The 24,143-nt window shown below is 44.4% G+C and overlaps 1 protein-coding gene across 1 annotated transcript in view; it reads right to left on the reverse strand.

The window, feature by feature from the left end:
- The window catches only part of UST (uronyl 2-sulfotransferase), a 178,040-nt gene extending 155,417 nt beyond the window's left edge, over nt 1-22,623 (reverse strand). Inside the window, exon 1 of the mRNA XM_074862898.1 lies at nt 21,939-22,623. Within this exon, the coding sequence (XP_074718999.1) occupies nt 21,939-22,203 (265 nt within the window). The 5' untranslated portion in view covers nt 22,204-22,623. The remainder of the gene's footprint in view (nt 1-21,938) is intronic.
- Between the last annotated feature and the right edge of the window lie 1,520 nt (nt 22,624-24,143).

Raw genomic sequence — 24,143 nt, forward strand, 5'->3', positions numbered from 1 at the left:
TTACGTTTAAATGGAATTTCCTGTATTTCAGACTGTGCCCACTGTCTCTCGTCCTGTCACTGGGTATTACTGGAAAGAGCCTGGTTCAATCTTCTTTACTCTCCCCACAAGGCATTTGTACACATTGGTAAGATCTTCTCCAGGCTGAACAGTCCCAGCTCTCTCAGCTTCTCCTAACATGACACATGCTCCAGTCCCATGATCATCTCAGTGGCCCTACACTGGACTCGCTCCACGAAGCCTATACCTTTCTTGCACTTACTGAAGGTGCACTCCTTCCCATTATCCAGGTCATTAATGAAGATGTTTATGTTGAATGGTGCTGGTGATCCCTGGATACACCACTAATGACTGCCTCTGTCTGGACTTCAGGCTGCTGATAACAACCCTTTGAGCCTGGCAGTTCAGCCAGTTGCCAGTCAACCTCACTTCATCAGTTTGTCTATCACAGGATGCCAGGGGAGATGAGAGTCAAAAGCCTTGCCAATGTTGAGACAAACAACATCTGCTGATCTCCCCTCATCCACCAACACAGTCATCTCACTGCATCAGGTTGGTCAGGCATGATTTCCCCTTCATAAATTGATGTTGACTATTACATATCACCTTCTTATCCTTCATATGTTTGCATGGTTTGCAGGACTACTTGCTCCATCACAAGGATCAAGGTGAGGCTGACTGGCTGTTCTAGCCTTTCTGAAAGACAGGATTACTTTGCTTCTTCCAGCCCTCAGGAACCTCCCCCAGTCACCACAACCTTTCAAAAGAATAAGCACGAATGGCCTTACAGGGACACTGGCCAGCTCCCTCAGCCCTCATGGGTACATCCCATCAGCCACATGGACTTGTGTATGTCCAGTTTGTTTTAGTGTTCCCTAACCTGATCTTCTGCATCTGAGGGCAGGTCTTCTTTGCCTGGGATGTCTGAAGGTAAATCGCACCAGTAAGGGCTGAGGTGAAGTGGCTTTAAGTACCTCAGCCTTTTCTGTCCCCATTGAAGAGCAGGCCCTCATTTTCCCGGCTCTTCTTTTTGCTGCTGTTATGCCTGTAGGAGCCCTTCTTGTTCTCCTTCACTGGATTTATCTGCAGGTGGGCTTTGGCTTTCCTAACCCCATCCCTGCATGCCCGAACAGTTTCTCTGTACTCCTCCTAGGAAGAATTCAATATAGATCTTATCAGAAAGTCATCAGTGAATTCACGTGTAGTAACTTATGAAAATATTTAAGAAGTTTGAAGTATAAAGCAACTTTTCACAGGAGCAAGAACACACTCCTTGTTGTCTAAGCTCCTGAATTCTAAGAGGAGAGCACCCAGACAAACCAAAGTTACTTTCAACAGCACCTCAGACCAATTTCTTCATAGGCACATTGGTATCTACATCCACAGGCACATTGGTATCTACATTCACAGGCAACCTGGCCATCTTCACCTTGAGAAGAATTTGTATGAAACAGATAAATATAGACAGTATTTGGGCCCAATCTACTGGGTTATTTAACCCTTCTTGTACACAAAAATTAACTACTTCAATCCTTGCTTAATACCAGCTATCTACCACCACAGACGTAGGATGCATCATCAAACATTTCTCACCTGAACCTCATGGACAAAGGAGATCCAATGGCATTTCAATTTTTTATATCCATTCCTTATCCATTTTTAGCTCAGAGGGAAGACAAAACCACTGACAAGTAACAAGACAAAGAAGAAAGCACAGGTTTAAAGCTGAAGCATGTGTTTATGTTGTGTACAAACAGCGGCATCCTTTTCATGTTGATTAAACTGTGTGTAACCTAGAATATGATTTCTATTTTCATACATATATTCAAACACATGTACTATTGACCTTGTTTATTCCAGAAGCAGATTATGTCTTATTTCTATTATGGAAAAAGTCCTGTAACACAGCATCTAAGCTTTGCAGCACCTCTACACTCAAAAACATGCAGGACAAAAATTACTATTGAGGAAACAGATCTAGCAGACCTTCCTCCTAAAAAAGAAAATATGGCACTACAGATTGAACTCCAAATAAAACAAACTGAAGATAGAGTTACATAAATAAAATAATACTAAATAATGAAATGTAAATTCTAAGAAATTTCAATATATGCCAGTATAATAAACTTACTTTGGTCACACACTCTATGTTATTTCTAGTTAAAGAAAATAAACATCAGGCCCTACTGAACTGGAATTCTCAGCAGGAACACAACTTTTGTGTCACAGACAGACTGAAGCTGGTAAGACTCACATAAGAACCATTAATGCAAACTTTGACTTTTAGGCTGCCTAATACAAACTTTCCCCATTCTAAACTCCTTTTCTTTCCAGGATTTTTAAGCTGGTAAATCAATTATTTGGTTTTTTTTTTTTTGTCAAAGAAACTGCAATGCATTCAAAAGCACACAAAAGAACGTTTCACAAGTTTATACTTTAAACTGTTCTTTATGGTTCACAAAAAAGTACAGCTGCAGGACTCAGAACACATTAAGTCTCACATTAGTGCTAACATCACTTTGTTGTAAGTGTCCAACACAGTGAAGGAGGAAAGAGAAAAAATGCTTACAATTTCCTCTTCCTTGTTTTTCCCTCCAACCTTCTTTCCCAGCTGAGCAGAAGCATTTGCCAAACTACAGGCGTGACCAGCACAGTATCACAAGCCTCTGTGAGATATCACCAAATGCAATATACAGGTTTGTACTAAGAAAACTAGTTGTGTGGCATCAGGAACTAAAAGTTCAGCAATCCACAAACCATACCCTGGTTCACGACATACTCACCAGCATACCACTAAAGTAAGTAAGAGAGATTTATTGAAAATAAGAGAGATGCCTGGCCAGTGAGCAGGACCCAGTGCAATCAGAGATCAGGAGTGCAAACAGTCTAGAACAGAAGTGAAGCATGGGTGTCTGGAGAAAAAGAGCGTAAACCATACTTATGATGTTATTTATAGAATATGAGTAAGGAAATACTTTTAACCAGGGCCGTATTACGACTGAATAGCTAAAGCTGTCATTTTTAACTTGGACTTAATAATATACTGAATCACTGTGGGTTTCTTATTTTCTTTGATGTTGACCATATTCACAAAGGAATAGTCTGAGACCACCACATTTATTTCTTACAGAAATGAAATCTCAAGCTTGAATGAGGATCCAGAGTACTCTGCCTGAAAACAGAAAATTTTCATACTTTGTGAGCCAAAACATAGTCATGCTGCAAGAACAAAGAGCAACAGCATAAGCCATTCAACTGATCTGCCTTAAAGTTTCATAATTATTTTTTGCTCGTGACATGGTAATGCTTCTGTTAGAATGAGAAAACAAGTTCTCTGGTCATTTCTCTTATACAATGCAACCGTTAACATCAGAATTCACTCAAAGAGTTGACCGCGCTCAAAGACTTGTGGTCAATGGCTCAATGTCGAAGTGGAGAGCAGTGACGAGTGGGGACCAGCGCTGTTTAACATCTTTGTTGGTGACATGGACAGTGGGACTGAGTGCACCCTCAGCAGGTTTGCCAATGAGACCAAGCTGTGTGGTGCAGTTGACACACTGGAGGGAAGGGATGTGCCATCCAGAGGGACCTTGACAGGCTTGAGAGGTGGGTCCCTGCAAACCTCATGAAGTTCAACAGGGCCAAGTGCAAGGTCCTGCACATAGGCTGAGGAAACCTGAAGGACAAATAAAAGCAGGGCAGAGAATAGATTGAGAGCAGCCCTCTGGAGTAATTGGGGGTATTAGTGGATGGAAAACTGACTATGAGCCAGAAAAATAAAGTTGCCGTTCACAGACAGGAAAAAGCGAGTTTCATACCTGTGCTGGATAGAGGCTCTGCTGGGTAAAAGCTGCTCCACAGTCTGCCAGACCCACTTTCACACTTCCCTGAATCCATCCTGTGCTTCAGAAGCCTCATCAGAAAAATAACCTCACTACTTCTCAAGAATGTCGTGCAGATACGAGCCCCACGGGTTGTACAAACTCAAATCACCCCAGACAGGAGAGGCAGGTAGGTGCTGAGATAAGGGCAAGGAGCAGAGTTTCCGTATTGCGGACCATCAGTGTTTTGTCAGACACGCTGCACCCATTTCCAGGCAAACTCCCGCCCTGTAAGAGTGCAGGGAATCATGGTGTTGCCCCAAAACCTGGGTTCTTCCACCCAGGGTGCAACGAGCCGAAAACACACAAGAGTCAAGATGTTTGTTCAATCCCTATCTGCACAGAGATGGGTGCTAGGTGGTAATTCCACAAAGCTTGCACACCTTGGTTAACACATGGTAACCATTTATACGTTCGGAGCAACGGTTATCAGTACTTCTTATTGATGAGTTTGGCCACCCTCATTCTCACTGGTTCTTGTGAGGTCTCATCTCCATTTAAAGTCACAGTAGCCTCTTTTTTAACTGTGCATGTTCAGTGAGGAAGGGGCTTTTCTTGGTAGGGGCCTTCTTCCTACTCCAGGGCGGGTTTTTACTATGTTAATGACAAAAGGTCACTCGTAGTTCAAGCAGCTCTCTCCTTGGTTCAATTAGCAGCTTTTGTTCCTGTGCACTCACCTTGGTATTTCTCTGTTTGATGGCTTTATGGTGTCATCCCTCCACACTTACCTTGGTATTTCCTCGTTCTACCTACAGTGTTGCTTCTTCAGGGTCGATGCAGCTTCACCAGTTCCTTTATCAAGCCCTGGCATTCCTTCACAACCCTCCTTTGGTCGTTTTACCAATTAAGATGTAACAATGGCACTATTCTTGATACTGCTATTGATCAGCCAAATGACACCAAGCAAGCACATGGCCTCTCTGTGCCCTTTCAATAAATGTTAATTCCACCTTCCTCTTTGACATGCTAGATGGAAACTGCTGTATAAGGATAAAAAAACAGAAAGTTGCACTCTCCAGTCAGGAGTGACAGAGAGAGAAGAGGAAGCGAGGAGGACATTTAGCAGCTTCTTTTGCAGAAGATGGAAAGATTTCTTGGCCTATGACACCTAAACAGGAAATGCCAAGCTTGCCCTGGTGTTGGGGTTTTTTTTGGTAAGGAATAAGTTTATCATTGATACAATAGCTCCAAACAAACACCTCTAACTATGGAGCAGGGGAGTACAAACAAATCCACTATACAGGCACAGCTCTTACCTTGGGGACAGCTGGGTCCATGACCTCCACAAGCTTTACAACCCTCAGTAACATCTTCCTGAGTCTATTTCCCTCTTGCACTAAGCACGGACAGCACACATGCCTGCACCCCTGAACCCCTCAGCACAGTAATAAGATCCAGTTACTGTCAACCTCAGCTGTATTTGAGCAGGGGTCAGAAGGTGAAAGACACTACATGCTACTTAAAAAAATCTTTCAGCTTCTACCATTCATAACCAAAACGTTCCAGGGAAAAAAACCTCAAGCCGTCAGCTCTTTCCATGTAGCATAGTGCAAAAAACAGATGACTGCTGAGCTATAAAGAATCCCAGAGCTTTGCCAGAATTTGCCTCATTGATTAGACAAGTATCAGATTCAAAACTAGAGAGGGGGAAATGCAACAGGCTTAATAGAGTAAGGCTGTTTATTGGAAGATTAAACAGCTCACGCTGAATCTGACTGACTCCCCAGAAAAATATTCCTGAATGGACAAAAATGGAGTTTGTTCATTATTAGTGAGACAATGTAGAGAGCTCACAGGTAGAGAAAGAAGCAGTTACTCCTTCAGCTTTCATTGAATCACATTTCTGAGATGGCTACTTCACATGCAAGAAAGCAGTAATGTTATCCAGTTGTTTACATAAACCTCCATCAGCTCAAAAGTGATTTAAGAAACAAATCTGCAACAGAAAGACAATATGCAAGTACGTGGTATTTACTCAGATTCCTCTCTCTCCCTCTTATACATGCTGAAAAAGACCTCCTAAGAAGCCTCTACTTTGCAAAGAACTTCCCTCACACATTTTCAAATCATGTTCCCTTGTACAGAAGATGAGGCCACAACTGGAGTACTCTGTGTCCAGTTCTGGGCTCTTCAGTACAAGACACATGGACATACTGGAGAGAGCTCAGGGAAGGGCCACAAAGATGATGAAGGGACTGGAGCACCTCACATACAAGGAAAGGCTGAGTGAGCTGGGACTGTTCATCCTGGAGATGAGAAGGCTCAGAGAGATCTTATCAATGTATATAAATATCTGAAGAGAGAAGAAGGCAGAGCCACGCTTTTTTTAGTGGTGCCCTGTGACTGTGCCAGAGACAATGGGTACAAACTGAAACATAGGAGGTTCCCTCTGAACATCAGGAAATATTCTTCTACTCTGAGGGTGACCAACCGCTGGCACTGGTTGCCCACTGAGGCTGTGGAATCTCCATCCTTGGAGATATTCAAAAGCCATCTGGACATGGCCCTAGGCAACCAGCCTATGTGGCTCTGCTTGAGCATGGGGCGTTGGACCAGATGACCTCCAGAGGTCCCCTCCAAGTTCAACCATTCTGTAATTTTTTGAGGGTGGCTCAGAATGATTTAATTGTCAGATAATTACATTTGTTGGGAAATACCCAACAGAGTATGTTTATCTACAGCAGCTACTCCTTGATTCTCATAAAACATCAAACTTCTTCCTCCCAGATTGCCTCTGGTTTCAACATTTCCTCAGCCAGTAAGTGGCAACGCATCCTCAGATTGCAGCTAACTCTCAGCCTCTCCTGCCTCCATGCCTGTTCCTAATGGTAGCAAATAGATTTGCTATTTACTTATATATGCAGCTACCTCTATTTGCCTGTTGCACTGATGATTAAAATGACACAACTGGAAAAACAAATCAAAACACAACAGCCCCCAAAATACTCAGACAACCACAGGTGGTAGTATTTAGGTCCTGCTATTTTTTTATTCAACCTAATTTACTTATCGTGCTATCTCCCAGTTGGAAACATAAAAGAAATCTGTACATTTGTATGGGGAGTTCTACTAGGAAAGAACAATCAGCTGCAGATATGAAAGGAACTGAGAAGTCAGCAATTTCATAGCCTTTGCCTTACGATCTTTGCTGCAACATTTGTGATTCTATCAAAGCTGTTGTCACACACCCTTTTCATGGATATGCAAGACTTAGGGAGAAACAAACATGGCATCGAATCTACCCATTAAACAGGGATAGATATCCCCTGCAGTGCTATTCTTCCAGCGCTTTATGTACTCTTTATTTTTAGACATCCTAAGGACTCAGGTTTCAATGACCCACTGACATGAAGTGACCTATCCATCTAGAAATCTTGCTAGCATAACTTCCAGGCTCCTCTCCCCTCCTTCTCTTTGGAAGCCTTCAACCAGTCGTCAACCAGTGTTTCTAAGAATAAATACCATGATGACCCAGATTCCTCCCATCAAACTTCAAGCATTTCTCCATGCACAAGTCCCATGACTGTTGTCATAAAGCCACAGGTAGTCTGAGTTGCTCTTTGGAGATACCTCTGTCTCTCCCTGCTGACTTCAGAGGGAATCTCTGAAAGGAGGAGTCAGGGAGTTATAGACAAGCTATACACAATCTAAATCTTGTATAACTTTTTCTGATCATCAAGACACCCGTCTGTCCCCTCCTCCCCCCACTAATTCTCTCCCACTTAAAAAAATCTCTTCTTGGCACTGTACTGCCCAGTTTGGATGCAATTTCTACCTGTAATCTCATCAAACCTGTACAGAAGAGGTCTACCAACATCCCAGCTCCAAAATCTTTGTGTATTTCAAAGTAGCGCATTAACATTTTTCCTTACCTTTTACGAATTCAAAGGCATGGGCTACTCACAGGACACTTCTAAGATCCTACTTACTTCTGATGTAGGTCAGACAAAAGAGGCAGGAGTATCTGCTTTATAATGCAAGCCACCTAGAAATAGAACCTGGCTGAAGGAAATAGGACCACCAGCAAGACATGATTTGGAAACCACCAGCTGCTAAACATGATCTGGTATTGTACAGGAACAGATTAACAAGAGGACTGGGCAACTACCTGTAAATATAAGAGGAGTGGAAGGGAAAGGACGTGCTTACATCTTGGAAGGTAATAAGGAAACAGACAAGAGAAAATGAGATCAAAGAAAAAGACTACATAGGTACTGTATTTAACTCCTTTCTGATACAAAAAAAAAAAAAAGGAAAAAAGTGGCCATACTTAATGCTATCTCCTGCTAACTGCTGCAAGGTAAACAAAGTCATAATAACACTCATCAATTGCTATAGGCATTCACAAACTACTGTGTCATCTGAAATAGAAGCTGAAACTGGTATATTGTGACAATTCTCAAACACTTTATGAAACAATATCGTAAGGCTTGGTTTCTTCTCACATCTCCCCATCTGCCCCAACCCCTTCAGGTCTCATGTCCACTTCAACACAAGTCACTGCCATGGAGCAAAAGTGTACAATTTCATATTCTGAATAGATAATTTAAAAAAAAAATCTATTCAGAAAAACAATGCAAGTTCTAATCTGTGCAAGAATTCCCAAAGTTTAGGAGATCTGACAAGGTAAAGAGACATATAACTGAATTTAGATATCAAGAGCAAGCTTTGAATTCTGGGCTAAAACATCATGTAAAAATCTTTGAGATGATCATAGTTTCCTCCAAAGTAACCTGTCATTCTTATCAAAAGCCAATCAACAACAGAGACTTCACAATAGTCTAGTAGTAATTAGGCAAAAGCTATGAAACTTTCACTTATTTGCTACAAATTTGTTGTATGTATTTTAGAAACACCTATTGTTAAGCTACAAGGACAGTTGTAAGGAGCACCTCCTCCTCCTCAGATGTCCAGGACTTTCCAAATTGGAAAAAAAAAAAAAAGTGGAAATAATAAGTCAAATCCCTTTGACTACCAGCTTTTAATCCAGCCACCAGCAGCTCATCTCATACATTTGTCACTTGCTAGCAGTTTGGTGACCTTGTATGAGTACAGCATTATGCTGGCATCCTCTCTCCAGGGCAGATATATTAACCTGAACCAACCATCCACTTGACCAGTAGAGGTTTTTAAAATAAACATTCTGAGGGGTGCTAAAACATACTATTTATGTATGACAGAGATGCACTGCTTCTTTACTCAAACTGCCATGGGCTCCATGATTTCCATCCCAGTCTCCTGATGACTTCTACCCTGAATCACTAAGTGTGATAAGAAGCAAGCTTTGGCAAGCATCCAATGTCTATTTCTAAAGCATTAGTACTCAGAAACCATAATACAAGGACCTAATCATTGTGCCTCCATGCTTACAAACATAGTCAAACATCTTTTTTCCACACAAGAGGGTCTGCTTCCCTCTGTGCAGCTCTAAAGAGCAAGAGAGTAAAATAAATTTTCAGTCAAATAATTGCTCTCCACTTCCTATCCACCCCTCCAGTCTCCAAACATCCTCTAACCCAGATTCTAAAACAAAGAAAAACAAATGCCTCATTATATAAACATAAGTTATGTTTGAAAATCTACTTGCCTGCTCACCAATAACGATGGGGAAACTTTCCTTGGTGAAAAGTCATGTGTCATCATTTTCCACAGCTTTCACTTGAAAGTTAAAAAAATAAAAAACCCAACCACAAGCTTTTAGCTTATGCTTTTGAGTCACTGCTTCACCGGTCAGATTAGATCTTGCAGGCAAAGCACCTCCACTGCCCAGGGAAAGGCAGCAGCAGCAGCGTACACAAGCTTGGTGCTCCCTTCCAACTTGATGGCAACAGGCTACAGATGACCGACATCTCTGAAAAGGGGCGATCCTACTTGCATCATATGTCTACCATAAACTGCAATGACGCAGAAGTGGTGCTCTCCCCTCACTGATAAGACAGGAAATCCAGATAAATAGCTAAGAGTGATGTGACTCACAGTGAGATCTAAAGAGGAACCTAATTCTCACCAATTTCAAAAGGATTCTCATCCCTTTCTTGCCCCCATAGTAAGAATGAGCAGCCCCTAGACCCTTGCAAGCCCTGGCTCCAAAACTTACGGCTCCAAAAGCACAACAGCACAGAAGGAGGGCAGGGGGACCTCCCCCATCCACTCAGTTCTTCAGAAAAGACAGTCCAATTAGAAAGGGCTGTAAACTCATCCTTAAAAATTATCTGCCCTGAATAACAATGTGGTAGTTTATTTTAGTAAATATGTTCATACACACTTGCACAAGCACACAGAGTGGCTATTCATCCCTTTGGCCGTACTCGTAATGGCGGAAGCACACAGGGCTTCCTTTCACAGCAATGCAATTTAAAACAGCACTCACAGGGGTCAGCAGCAGGTGCAAAGTCACAACTTCCAAAAAAACCTACAAACAGACTTTTTTGTCCAGTCCAAGATGAAAACACAAACTCTCACATCTCACCTGCAAACCTGTCTTTGCACAGAGGGACAGCTATGAGACCAGAATAAGCAGCAGTGCTCTTGTTGAATGTGTTACAGGAACCAGAAGCTAAAAATGTGCAAGTACTATCACGCGACATTAAAACAACAACCCAGAAAGAAGGACTCTCTTACGTGCCCAAAATCTACATCCAAAAAAATGGGGTGATTATCATACAAAACACAGTCAAGCAATTTCAGTAATTCCAGTTTCTTGATAGACACTAAAGACATTAGAAACTCTCTCTTGTTATTAATACATGAATTTAAATTACAGGATCAGAAGAGGATGGGGGAGAAGGAATTGATTACCACCTGGAAACGGGGGAGAAGAGGATCCCAGAAAAATATGAGGTATGAAAAATAAAAGCATTGTTCTTTTTCTTTTTATCCCATTGTATTTACTGTTTCAAGTTTTTGTGTTAAAACATTCCTAGGATCTTACTTGACCAGTTCAATCATTTTACAGAGGGGCCTCGACAGGCTTGAGAGGTGGGCCCCTGCAAACCTCATGACGTTCAACGAGGCCAAGTGCAAGGTCCTGCACACGGGTCAAGGAAATCTCATGCACAAATACAGGCTGGGCAATGAGTGGATTGACAGCAGCCCTGAGGAAGTAGTCCTGGAGGTACTAGTGGAGGGAGAATGGACTGTGAGCCAGCAATAGGTGCTCACAGCCCTGAAAGCCAACTGTATCCTGGGCTGCATCAAGAGGAGTGTGGTCAGCAGGTTGAGGGAGGTGATTCTCCCCCTTTACTCCGCCCTCATGAGACCCCACCTGGAGTACTGCAACCAGCTCTGGGGCCCCCAACATAAGAAGGACACAGACCTGCTCAAGCGGGTCCAGAGGACACCACAAAGATAATCAGGGGGCTGGAACATCTCCCCTGTGATGACAGACAGAGAGAGTTGGGGTTGTTCAGCCTGAAGAAGAGAAGGCTCCGGGGAGACCTTATAGCAGCCTTCCAGTACTTAAAGGGGGCTACAGGAAAGATGGACTTTTTACAAGGGCATGTAGTGACAGGATGAGGGGTAATGATTTTAAACTGAAAGAGGGTAGATTTAAATTAGATATAAGGAAGAAATTCTTTACTGTGAGGGTGGTGAGTCACTGGAAGAAGTTGCCCAGAGAAGTGGTGGCTGCCCCCTCCCTGGAAGTGTTCAAGGCCAGGCTGGACAGGGCTCTGAGCAACCTGGTCTAGTGGAAGGTGTCCCTGCCTGTGGCAGAGGGGTTGGAACTAGATGATCTTTAAGGTCCCTCCCAAACCAAACCATCCTATGACTCTATGAATTAAGGAAAATTGTGGGTGTAAAATTTTAGCCAAAAATAGCCAGAGGGCCGAACAGATGGATAAAATTTGCATTAGCCTCTCAGCAACTCCCTCGCGTTATGAGCTCCTTTGTATTAAAAGTATTTCTGTCTTCAAAGTAAATAAGTTAAGGAAACATTTCTGAGGCTGACTATACAGCTTTTAAGCTGTGTTGGCTACATAAAGCAGCTGTTTTAACATCTACTCATGCCACAAATACAACTTTTTCCACCCACAGTAGAGACTTCAGTGAGCAAATTCCACAGAGGTGTTGAAGACAGCTGCAGAAAGCAAGAAACACTTTTCAGTGGGAATAGGCTTCTTAACATGTCGTTTATCACTTATCTGCTCCCCCAGTACTATTCCTGTCTCTTGCAAGCTCATTTTAAGCAGAATACATTAAAAGGTAGCTTAAATCGGCAAACTTTTACCCAGCAACCTGTCCTTCTCTCTTCCCACTTTTTCCCTCCCATATGCTTCCCTGTCATTTTGAGACTCCTCAGCCCAACATACAACTCTGCAGTAGCAGGCTTCACTGCTGACAGGAACAGGGTGAGGAAAGACTCTAAGAAGTCACCGCTCACAGACAGGAAAAAGCGAGTTTCATACCTGTGCTGGATAGAGGCTCTGCTGGGTAAAAGCTGCTCCACAGTCTGCCAGACCCACTTTCACACTTCCCTGAATCCATCCTGTGCTTCAGAAGCCTCATCAGAAAAATAACCTCACTACTTCTCAAGAATGTCGTGCAGATACGAGCCCCACGGGTTGTACAAACTCAAATCACCCCAGACAGGAGAGGCAGGTAGGTGCTGAGATAAGGGCAAGGAGCAGAGTTTCCGTATTGCGGACCATCAGTGTTTTGTCAGACACGCTGCACCCATTTCCAGGCAAACTCCCGCCCTGTAAGAGTGCAGGGAATCATGGTGTTGCCCCAAAACCTGGGTTCTTCCACCCAGGGTGCAACGAGCCGAAAACACACAAGAGTCAAGATGTTTGTTCAATCCCTATCTGCACAGAGATGGGTGCTAGGTGGTAATTCCACAAAGCTTGCACACCTTGGTTAACACATGGTAACCATTTATACGTTCGGAGCAACGGTTATCAGTACTTCTTATTGATGAGTTTGGCCACCCTCATTCTCACTGGTTCTTGTGAGGTCTCATCTCCATTTAAAGTCACAGTAGCCTCTTTTTTAACTGTGCATGTTCAGTGAGGAAGGGGCTTTTCTTGGTAGGGGCCTTCTTCCTACTCCAGGGCGGGTTTTTACTATGTTAATGACAAAAGGTCACTCGTAGTTCAAGCAGCTCTCTCCTTGGTTCAATTAGCAGCTTTTGTTCCTGTGCACTCACCTTGGTATTTCTCTGTTTGATGGCTTTATGGTGTCATCCCTCCACACTTACCTTGGTATTTCCTCGTTCTACCTACAGTGTTGCTTCTTCAGGGTCGATGCAGCTTCACCAGTTCCTTTATCAAGCCCTGGCATTCCTTCACAACCCTCCTTTGGTCGTTTTACCAATTAAGATGTAACAATGGCACTATTCTTGATACTGCTATTGATCAGCCAAATGACACCAAGCAAGCACATGGCCTCTCTGTGCCCTTTCAATAAATGTTAATTCCACCTTCCTCTTTGACATGCTAGATGGAAACTGCTGTATAAGGATAAAAAAACAGAAAGTTGCACTCTCCAGTCAGGAGTGACAGAGAGAGAAGAGGAAGCGAGGAGGACATTTAGCAGCTTCTTTTGCAGAAGATGGAAAGATTTCTTGGCCTATGACACCTAAACAGGAAATGCCAAGCTTGCCCTGGTGTTGGGGTTTTTTTTGGTAAGGAATAAGTTAATCATTGATACAAGAGCTCCAAACAAACACCTCTAACTATGGAGCAGGGGAGTACAAACAAATCCACTATACAGGCACAGCTCTTACCTTGGGGACAGCTGGGTCCATGACCTCCACAAGCTTTACAACCCTCAGTAACATCTTCCTGAGTCTATTTCCCTCTTGCACTAAGCACAGACAGCACACATGCCAGCACCGAGTCTGAAAACACAGCACGCAGAAACGGGGAGGAAAGTGCACCAGCCCATTGGGATCCCCACCAGATAAAACCCACTGGATCCTCCACTGCCCCTATACGCTCCCATGCTGGCCTGACATGCCGTATCCTTGAGCCAGCAGAGCAAAGGGGAGAGTGCCAGCAATGGTATCACAACAACTTACGCAATGAATTTACTGCACACAGCTCACTGAACCCCTCAGCACAGTAATAAGATCCAGTTACTGTCAACCTCAGCTGTATTTGAGCAGGGGTCAGAAGGTGAAAGACACTACATGCTACTTAAAAAAATCTTTCAGCTTCTACCATTCATAACCAAAATGCTCCAGGGAAAAAAACCTCAAGCCGTCAGCTCTTTCCATGTAGCATAGTGCAAAAAACAGATGACTGCTGAGCTATAAAGAATCCCAGAGCTTTGCCAGAATTTGCCTCATTGATTAGACAAGTATCAGATTCAAAACTAGAGAGGGGGAAATGCAACAGGCTTAATAGAGTAAGGCTGTTTATTGGAAGATTAAACAGCTCACGCTGAATCTGACTGACTCCCCAGAAAAATATTCCTGAATGGACAAAAATGGAGTTTGTTCATTATTAGTGAGACAATGTAGAGAGCTCACAGGTAGAGAAAGAAGCAGTTACTCCTTCAGCTTTCATTGAATCACATTTCTGAGATGGCTACTTCACATGCAAGAAAGCAGTAATGTTATCCAGTTGTTTACATAAACCTCCATCAGCTCAAAAGTGATTTAAGAAACAAATCTGCAACAGAAAGACAATATGCAAGTACGTGGTATTTACTCAGATTCCTCTCTCTCCCTCTTATACATGCTGAAAAAGACCTCCTAAGAAGCCCCTCCTCAACCATTTTAGTGTTCCCACCAAAAATCACATCAAAATCAAGTCTCTGCGTTATACCTTCGTCATATGTTCTACACATTTTGACAGTATAGACCTTCACTTAAATAATAAATTAAAAACTTCCACTTACTGTCACTGCTGATTTTGACATGTGCTACTGATTTCAAAATAGTTTTATCAGGAATCAGTGCAGTAGAGCTAGCACAGATGTTAATCCAGATCCTTTAGTAGATTTAAAGAAAAAAAAATAATTATGACAGTCTCTCTGTGAGTTACTTTTGCTAGAGAGTCTCCCTTTCTGGCAGCCTTTAATGCTTGTCATTCTTTCTCAAACCCAAAGCAAAAGCAAACTTCCTCCTCCCTAATTTCATATGAAAATATGAGATCCACTGCATCACCGACTTTTTTTCCTCCATGACAGCCACGATTTATTTTGGCTGAGTATTCTCTGATAAAGCATGAAGTGTTTGCCATTCACCGGGTGAACGAAGCTTCAAGAAAGTGCATTTTCACTTTCATTTTTGCAAATCAATTCTAAGTAGTGCCACTGGAAAGAAGAAATAAGTAACCCAATTACATTCTCCTGGACATGAAATCTTCTATATGGGGACACATACAAAAATGTATGTCCCTTGGTGAGACTCTGGAAACCAATTATAGCAATAACTCCTGAAGTAAAACTGCACAAAGACTGTGTTAATGAACAGTGGCAATACCCTTGAAAGGAAAGTAGCTGGACTCCTGACTTTGCCTCAGCCTACACAGGAACTCCCTTCTAACACTCTCTATCTGCCCTATCTCTTTGACATGGCCAAAATCCCTCCACGACAAAAGGATTATCACAAAATACAAAAGTATTTTTTTCCTTTAAGTACTTCTATGGCTGCGATCACTGTAATATCCAAGAATATCATATTCTGTTACACATTTATCTTCAAAATGTCCTTTGGACAAAAGGGGACTAAATGCAGACAGAACTAACACACAACTTGTTCAATGTCACATTAAGTCTGTCAGGGCAAGGAACAGAAGTCTCCCTCATCTCCCCAAGCCCAAATGGAGCATCCCATTTAACCAGTAGACTTGTCTTCTCACAGGTGTATATATCACATTGTCATATAACCTGAAAGTAAACCAAAACCAAATACATTTTTGAAAAAGCTACAGTAATATTCCCTCTCATCAGGAACTGAATTAATCCTTTAAATCCCTTGTCAACAAAGTTGACAATATGAAACAGAAAAGGTACACAGCTGCATATATGCAATACCTGATTCCCAGACTGGAGTCCGATTTTCAAAGCAGAAAATACATCTCTGAATAGATGCTGTCCAATTTTCCAAATATATTTAGAATATCATCACAATACATTCACACAGTCTTAAACATTTTTTGCTATGACTTCATTGTACACAGTGTTTTATGGCCAGCCAGGATAACGTAGTCCAGTGACCACTTCATCTTGTTGAAGGGAAAAGGCTCGAGATGGTCATAAAATAAGGTGCATTCTGGTTCCCAATGAGTATTCCTTGACAGCAGCATGCGTTAGGTGGAGCTTTGTTAATCTTACAATCAGACAAGTGAGTGAGTGATGTGCAAGTCATGCAGCCTTTTAACAAAAGCTGCTTGGAGATGAAGCACATCTTTTGTCTTCCAAAAAAGCTCACATAACTTGAGAGCTTAGCAACATAAGTGGAAATCCAAAGAGATTTTATCTAAAGGATAATACATATCACATTCACAACTGCAAAATGAGGAAGTCCAAAGAGGACTGAAAAGTTAATTAAGGAAGATATAGCTACAGGCTGTCATTTTGGTTCAGATCGCCTCTTTTCAAGGCTTTAAGAAGCAGTTTCTAAACTGACTTTTCAGTTCCTTACAATGTTAATGACAATGGAAATAAACAATCCACTGAAAATCCAGAGAAAAATCAAAATGCTCTGAAGTATGGAAGAGCTCTTTTGAGAACACTACTCATTCTTGAAAACAATAAGAAAAAAAATTGTCAGTAAGAACATAGCCAGGGCCTTGTTAAAAGCATATTAATTTCAGAAACAGGTATTGTGTCACCATACAGTAAACCTCATCCATAGACCTGACTGTCTTTCCTCAAGTGTGCGTCTCCTACTCACACACCTGAAGGGACTTCAAAACTGTAAAGGATTCGTGATCCATGTGCAAAACAAAACATGATGAAACAACTCTTTTTGACCATAAAAAAGCAGCATGCTGTCTGCCTACAATGGACCATGCTAGGTGCTTTTATTGTTTAGAAAAGCTTGCCCTGAAGAATTCTGTGCTTTCCATAATTTTAGATATAAATGCAGTATTACCAGAATAAAAAACCCAAACCAGCCCACCCCAAAAACCCCAACTGTTGCTCCCCCTTCCCTTCTACAGTTTAGGAATAAAATTTGTATACAAAACACTGTCAGTCACTTTTATTGCTTGCTTTGGATAGTCGGTTTTTCTTTTCTGTCCCTCTCTTACTTAACATGTTAACAGGAAAACGCCAGACACTTCAGAACAAAAGAAAAAACAAAACCACAAGAAAACAACTCCAAAACACCCTACCAAATTAAAGCCAATTCATACTACCTCAATTAAAAAAAGTTTCACTTTGGGTTTATCTTTAAATATTCTGAAGATTTTTGTTACAACCTCCCCAAATACTCTGATCTCTTTCTGCTTCATCCATTTGACAAAATTATGGTTATATTCCCCCATGCATCCAAAATAAACATAACTGTTGTGACAACTTTAAGCCTACCGAGCACATTGGCTAAAATACCTGAGAGCTTCCAGTGGTATGAAGAGTGAGAGCAGGGAGCAATTTAGAGATGGTTTGAAGAACACAACTGGCCACTTAAGTCTTTTGTCTGTCATAGGAAGCCACAGCACAGGCAACTTCCACATGAAATCAAACCAGTGTACTTGTCGGTAGACTCCTGGGGAGTTCAACAGGGGAAATGATTTAATTGACATGAACAACAACAAGTTTGCACTGCAAATACTGAAGATCAAAAGATATTTTTTTTTTTATTGGCCATCAGAGGATTGCTATCAGCCCTTGGAAATACTCATTTCTATATTTTGAAGCATGTATATATCACAAGCCAAAGCGAGGAAGAACAAAGCAATGCAAAACCACCGCAGTTGCAGGGGAATGGAGTCCCCAGCGCATTCCCCAAAAGCCACAGGGCTGTCCAAGATTTACGATTTCTGTCTTACTCATCTAAGGGAAGACTCTTCTCGCTTCCTCCCACTGCTGGAGTTGGTTTTTGATTAGCGAGCCAGGATTACCTTGGCAGAATCAACAAGCAAGACCTCATTTATGCGAATCCCAATACTCCAGTTTATTACTGGAAAGCCTGGCAGTTTTTAAACTTTCTTGTTTTTTGGAGCTCATAGATGGTCCAGGACTGGTATGCACCCCCATACAGCAAATATAAGCCGACTGGCAACAGATGTGCTTTTAATTATCTTCCACAGATTCTTTGGAAATAACCCACTAACGTCCATGACACCACCAATTACATGCTGAAAACCAGGGCTCTAGATCCATCCTGATCAGATGACTACAGTATGAAACTTGAGCCACTTTATCATGAACCATAGCCAGTATGGACAGCAAAAACCATTAGCTTTCCACAGACTTTTCTGTCCTCCTAACTATTATGAGCTTTAAGTCAGAATGGGATAAATAACAAAGCACAGCCTCATATCTGCTACTCTGTTCATTTGCTCTGTATGACTCTGGTAGACTGTTATAAAAGAGAAGAGATGGTGATGCAAAGTGGAAATACCAAATATAGCTACCTTCTCCCCTACAAACTGCCATAATGTTTTTCTAAGATTCTCCCCAACCAGTATGGCAATGAAAACAAAAAGGGAGACACATATAGGCAAGACACCAGAGAAGCTGGTCCAGGAGAAAAAAATTTACTAATAGCCTGAACATTCTGAAAATACACTCATCCCCCCATCACCCAAGGAAAATTCACAGAACTAGCAAATCTTCACATGTAATTCCTTTGAAAATAAACTTATACCTCCTCCTCCTCCACAGTGTATGATCAGGCCTAACAACAAAATTGAAGTTTTTCAACCCCAGTGTTTTCACACTGCCTTGATTTTCTTTTATGCACACACCTGCCTGATGCAGGTGTGATTTCTATCCTGACTGCTATTGAAGTGTCTGTTATTATTTAGGAACATCCTTTCAAGTTCTGAGGTAAAAAAATCCAAGCATTCCCTTCAGAGTATCATGACTAACCACGAGCACTGCACTAAAACTTGCAATGCAAATAAAAAACCCAAAGCCAGACAAGATGACCCCTCCCCACACAGTGGGGGCCACAAAGTAGTTAAACAGAGAAACCAATTTTCCCTTTAGGCTAGTCCTTCTTGGTTCTTGTAGATTTAAATGCAACAAGGACGATTGCAAAATTCACACATTGCAGACATGGTTTGAAAACTTAACTGCTCCTTTTTGTTTGGGGATTTAAATTTTAACACCATAAATTGTGGGTTGGAAGGACTGGAAGGAAAGAGTTGCTTGTACACTGGATCTGTGGCTTCACAGGAAAAAAGATGTTTAATTTTTTTAATGATGTCATGAGACTTGACTAGTCCAACTGTTGTATAAAACACACATGTACATATGTAGGGCCTCGGTAGCTAGCAGGATGGGATGTCCAATACCTATTCCTCCAAGCATTTCTGTTAGTTTCCTGGGAGATGACGACACTACTGGTTACAAAAAAATTGTTCATGATTTGTAAACCCTCCCAGCTGGATACCTCAAGGAGTACATGCCACTCTTGCAAAACCTACGCTCAGTACAAAAAAAAAAAAAAAAAAAAAAAAAAATCTTTGGCAACGTCATCCACATGGTTCAACTTTGACAACCCAAGTGAAACAGTACACCAAGGAAGTGTAAAATAACTTTAGAAAATAGCATGGAAACAGGCACCTTAGCATCCAGACAAAGTATGGTCCTGTTCTCTGCAGAGGCAGCAGCACAGCTTACTTAGTGAGTACTAGGGACTCCAGTCACAAAGACTCTGCTTCCCTCTCAGCCACTGGCCTGCTGCAGGATGTTAGACTGTCTCCTCAACATCCCAGGTGACCCAGGAACAGAGAGGAAATTCCTATACTAATTGATACAACAAGTGCAGAAGTTCACTAACAGATAGATATTAATTGATCTGTCTACTTTCTCCTGAGAGAATTCAACACTTCAAAAAAACCCCAAACCATTTTCAAATACGACTGTACTCCTTCCCCAGAGGCTCATCACATTCAGGCATACATAATAAAGGCTTTTCTGCACTTGCCGAGCGCATCACAAAAATTATCATGACCCATTCACCAAGATGCAGTGGTTTCCAAGCCTTTCATCTGCAGGCCTCAGAAGATTTTCCAGCAGAGACACAACTACTGGCTAGAGTTGTTAGGGTAGCAGAACCTAGTTTTATTTCCCAGATTGCTCAAAAGCAGTCAAAAAGCCACAAAGTGAGAAACTGTATAACCCTGTGTTTCTCGCAGTCTATTCCCACACAAGCCAAGCAACATTCATCCTTGATGAAGATTAAAATTTTAAAAAATTGATATCAACTTTCCTCTGAAAACTGGAGATCTGTGCTTGATTCCATTAAAAAATTCAATCAATTGTAAGCAAAATCTGCTTCTACCTTGATGGAAAATTTGTCTGTTTCCTCTTCAGTGGAGGAATTCCTTCTTAATTGTAACATTTAAATTAGAAAAAAAAAAAAAGACATTAAAATTCAAGACAGAAAGGCAATACTCTGTTGTGTTTGGGAAGTAATATTCAAAGCATTTCTTCTTCTCCTGTTTTCACTTGAATTTTCAGAGATTTTTTTTCCTCCAGGTAAGGTAGAATCACAGAATAACATGAACTGGAAGAGACTTCTGTTCACCTGGTCCTATTCCCCCAATATAACAGGAACAAATTGACTTGGGTTGCTCAGGGCCTTGTCCAGCTGAGTTCTGAATATCTGCAAGGACATCCCAAACCTCCCTGGTAGCCTGTTCCAACGTCTGACCACCCTCACGTTGAAAATTTTTTTCTTAATATCTCATTGGAATTTCCCTTGTTGCAACTTGTGTCTGTTGCCTCTTGTCCTACTGCCGTGCACCTCCCAGAAGAGCCCGGCTGTGTCCTCTCCGTATCCTCTCACCAGTTAACTTAAGACATGGGATAGTTTTCCCTTAAAGCAAAGCAACACTCACAGAGTTGTATTCCCAGGATGTCCATAAAATATGTACACATGGATACAGATTTTCAGCTTATTTTTCTGAAATACAAGTACTGTATTTTTGTTTGCAACCCAACACTGTCTCTTAGGGATTGCCCTTCTACAGCATGTACCACCAAAGGCTTATTACCTTGACAGACAAGTAACACAGAGTAGCTAACGTGGTAAAAACTCCCACCGCAAATTATTCTGTGGTAATCCTCCCATACGGAGAAACCCTTCCTTTTCATTCCCTATTTGAACTAGTCCTGCCAGTCTACGGTACTGACCACGACCTCACGATACACTCCACTTTTCACAACTTCTCTGTTAAGATGGGAAGCGACGTTTAGCGATGTGGAAACTGGGCCGAAAGGAAAACCACGTGCAAACCTGTGGTCAAGACGAGGGCTACAGGCCACAGCGCTGGGCTTGTACCTGCCCCGCGGGTCATGCAGGCTGCGGCCAAGCACCAGAGCGAGCTCAAACACTGGAGCGCTGCCGCTCCGGCCCCGCTCGCACTCCCCTCCCCAGAAGCAGATCAGCTGCACAGCGGGGGTGCTTGGTTAACAAAGTATATGGGTTTGGTTTGTTTGTTGGTTGTGGTTTTGTTTTGGTGTTTTTACAGCAGCATCTTCCGCCGTGAGCCGCCCGCGGCGTCGCCACGGCCCTGCCGGGCCCCGCCGCTCCGCGACCCGTGGGCAGCCAGCACTGCACCCCCCCCACCCCGACGGCAAGAGGTAGCCGGCAGACCGCGCTCTGCGACAGTCACCGGGCAAACAAAGAGCCGGCCCCGGCCACAGACCTCTCTCGGCTCCGAGGAAGGGTCTCAAGGCGACTCTACCCTTCGCCAAAATTAACTTCTGAGAGGGCGCACCCCCACGCCCTGCTCGCAGGGTCCCGCCTGCCCACCCTTCCCGGGCAGCCCCGGCCTCCCGCCGCCACCGGCCCCGCTCCCGCCGCCCGGGAAGCCGGGGAGCCCCGTGGCCACCCCACCACCACCCGGGGCGGCGGGAGGCTCCAGCCCAGCCGCCACGGGGGGTGAGGAGGAGCCGCAACAAGTCGCCGCCGCCAGCCGCCCTTACCCAGACAGTGCCGCAGGTCCAGAAGAAAGTGCGGGGGCCCCCCGTTGAGCTGGTAGAAGAGGGAGCCCAGGCAGAAGAGCAGCAGGGTGGCCGTGCAGAAGCCGTAGTCGCGCAGCGAGAGGAAGGGCAGCAGCGAGAGGGGCCGCCGCCTTTTCCAGCCCCCGCCCTGCCCCGGGCCCGGGCCCCCTCCCGCCGCCGCCGCTGCCGCGGGGGGCCGGGGCGCCGGGCAGTCCCCGCCGCCGCCGGGCTGCTGCTTCTTCTTCATCCTCCCCTTCGCCGCCGCCGGGTCACGCAGCCCGCCGGGGAAAGCGCATCCTCCATCCGCCTGCTCGGCTCCGGCTGCCCGCGGCGGGGAAAGTTCCCGGGAGCTCAGGGGACCCGTCCCGTCCTCATCGCCGGCTGCTCGCGGCAGGCGAGAGTCCCCGGCGCTGCTACTGCTGCTGCTGCTGCAGCGGCGGCGGCGGCTGCTGCTGCTGCGGAGCGCCGCTAAGGGGAGGGGAAGGAGGTGGTCACCATCCCGCTCCCTGGGGCTCCTCTCCTCCTCCGCCGCCGCTCCCGCTCCCTTTCTCCGCTCGGCCTCTCGCTCCGGTGTCAAGTTACAGCCAGCGCTCCGCCGCCGGCCGCCTGCAACTCGCGGCCGACTTGTGCGCGCCGCCCGCCCCGGCCCGGCCCGGCCCGGCCCCGCCGCCGGCCCGCCCCGGGCCCCGCCACACCGCCCGTTGCCTCCGCGCGAGCGACCCCTGCGGGCGCCGCGGCCCCAGCGCCCCGGCTGCGGCGGGGCCCGCCCCGGCCCGGCCCACCTGCCCCGCCCCGGCCCTGCCGCCGCGGGCCGCCCCGCGGGGCCGGTGCCCGTGGGGCAGGGGCTGTGCCGAAGGGCTTCCCGCTGTGCCCGGCCGCCGGGGCCTGCCCTGGCAGCCGGCCCCGCGGGGAGCAGCGGTCGGGCCTGACTTGCCCTGAAGGCCGCCGCGGGCCCTGCCCGCGCCTCTCCCGCGGGGACAGACCTCGGGACACTCCGCGGGGCCTGGGCGAGGGGTCTGGTCTCGCCAGGGCCCCAGTGGCCCACACAGCGCACGCTAGGACTGCCGTATCTTTCCTTACGGTAATGATAGCATCAAAAAGATTTGATATTACGGTGATTTAGACAACTCTTAATGCAGCATTAAGATTCGGCGCCTTTATAGTCGTGTAACATCATTCGTGGGGGAAGAGAGGGATCGCTCCTTGTTGCGGCTTTGCTGGGATCATTAAAGCAGGGCTGTTGTCTACTGGGGACAAGGCTGTAGCAAGTACGGAAATTACAAAATTACAATTGCTCATGCAACCTTAATTTGACCCCCTTGTACATATGGTTTATGATACAGCCTCTAATTACCCGATCATGCTTTTTTTTCCTAGAGAACTGCTTTCCACCATGCGTAGGGTGAATGGTGTTCACTCAGCGCTGAGCTGTTTAATAGCTTCATCCTCTTTATACAACATATGTCCCCAATATGTCCTGATGGCTTATTTGGAGCTATTCTTATCCTTGGGCATTGTCTAGAGTAGAAATACATTTCATTCCCTCACGTGGCTGCGTTGCCAGAGCAGCAGAGGAGGGAGGAGGGCTTGGGGTGGTATTGCCAGTTCACCGTTTTGTTTTATGGACCCGGCTGGAAGGGGGGGGGGGGGGGGGCTTCCCTAAGATCCTGCTCGTGGGAGGACATGAGATTCTTCATTTCTAAGCGATAGCAACTTCTATCCACTGTGGTTTGGGAGAAAAGTAGGAAATCATGACCCAAGTGCAACTCGCCAGGTCGGAAATTAAAAAGCAATCACCCTTTTCCTTTTCAGGCTTAAAAAATGCACCCTGATTTAGGGGGCCTGACTCATAATCTTTGCGCACTTGCAGCTGGAAATTTTGCTCAGGAGACTGCATTCTGATGTTTTCGCCACTTACACTGAGGCTTGGGTAAATGCCTGAACCTTACCTACTCTACTGGCTTCTTTTTGTTGCTGCCATCCAGCAGCAAAGGGCATCTGCTGAGACATGGAGATTAATCTTGCTGGTGTGGACAAGAGTACAAAGCCAGAATCTGACAATAAATAACCAATCCCACTGCATTCCTTGATAAAAAATAGCCACATACTGACTGAAAGAGCAGACCTTAGATAGCTCGGAGAGGAATCTCCTGGTTTTAGTTACACAGTTCTATGGCATCACTACAC

The sequence above is a fragment of the Strix uralensis genome, chromosome 3 (assembly GCF_047716275.1).
Source record: "Strix uralensis isolate ZFMK-TIS-50842 chromosome 3, bStrUra1, whole genome shotgun sequence".
Lineage (NCBI taxonomy): Eukaryota > Metazoa > Chordata > Aves > Strigiformes > Strigidae > Strix > Strix uralensis.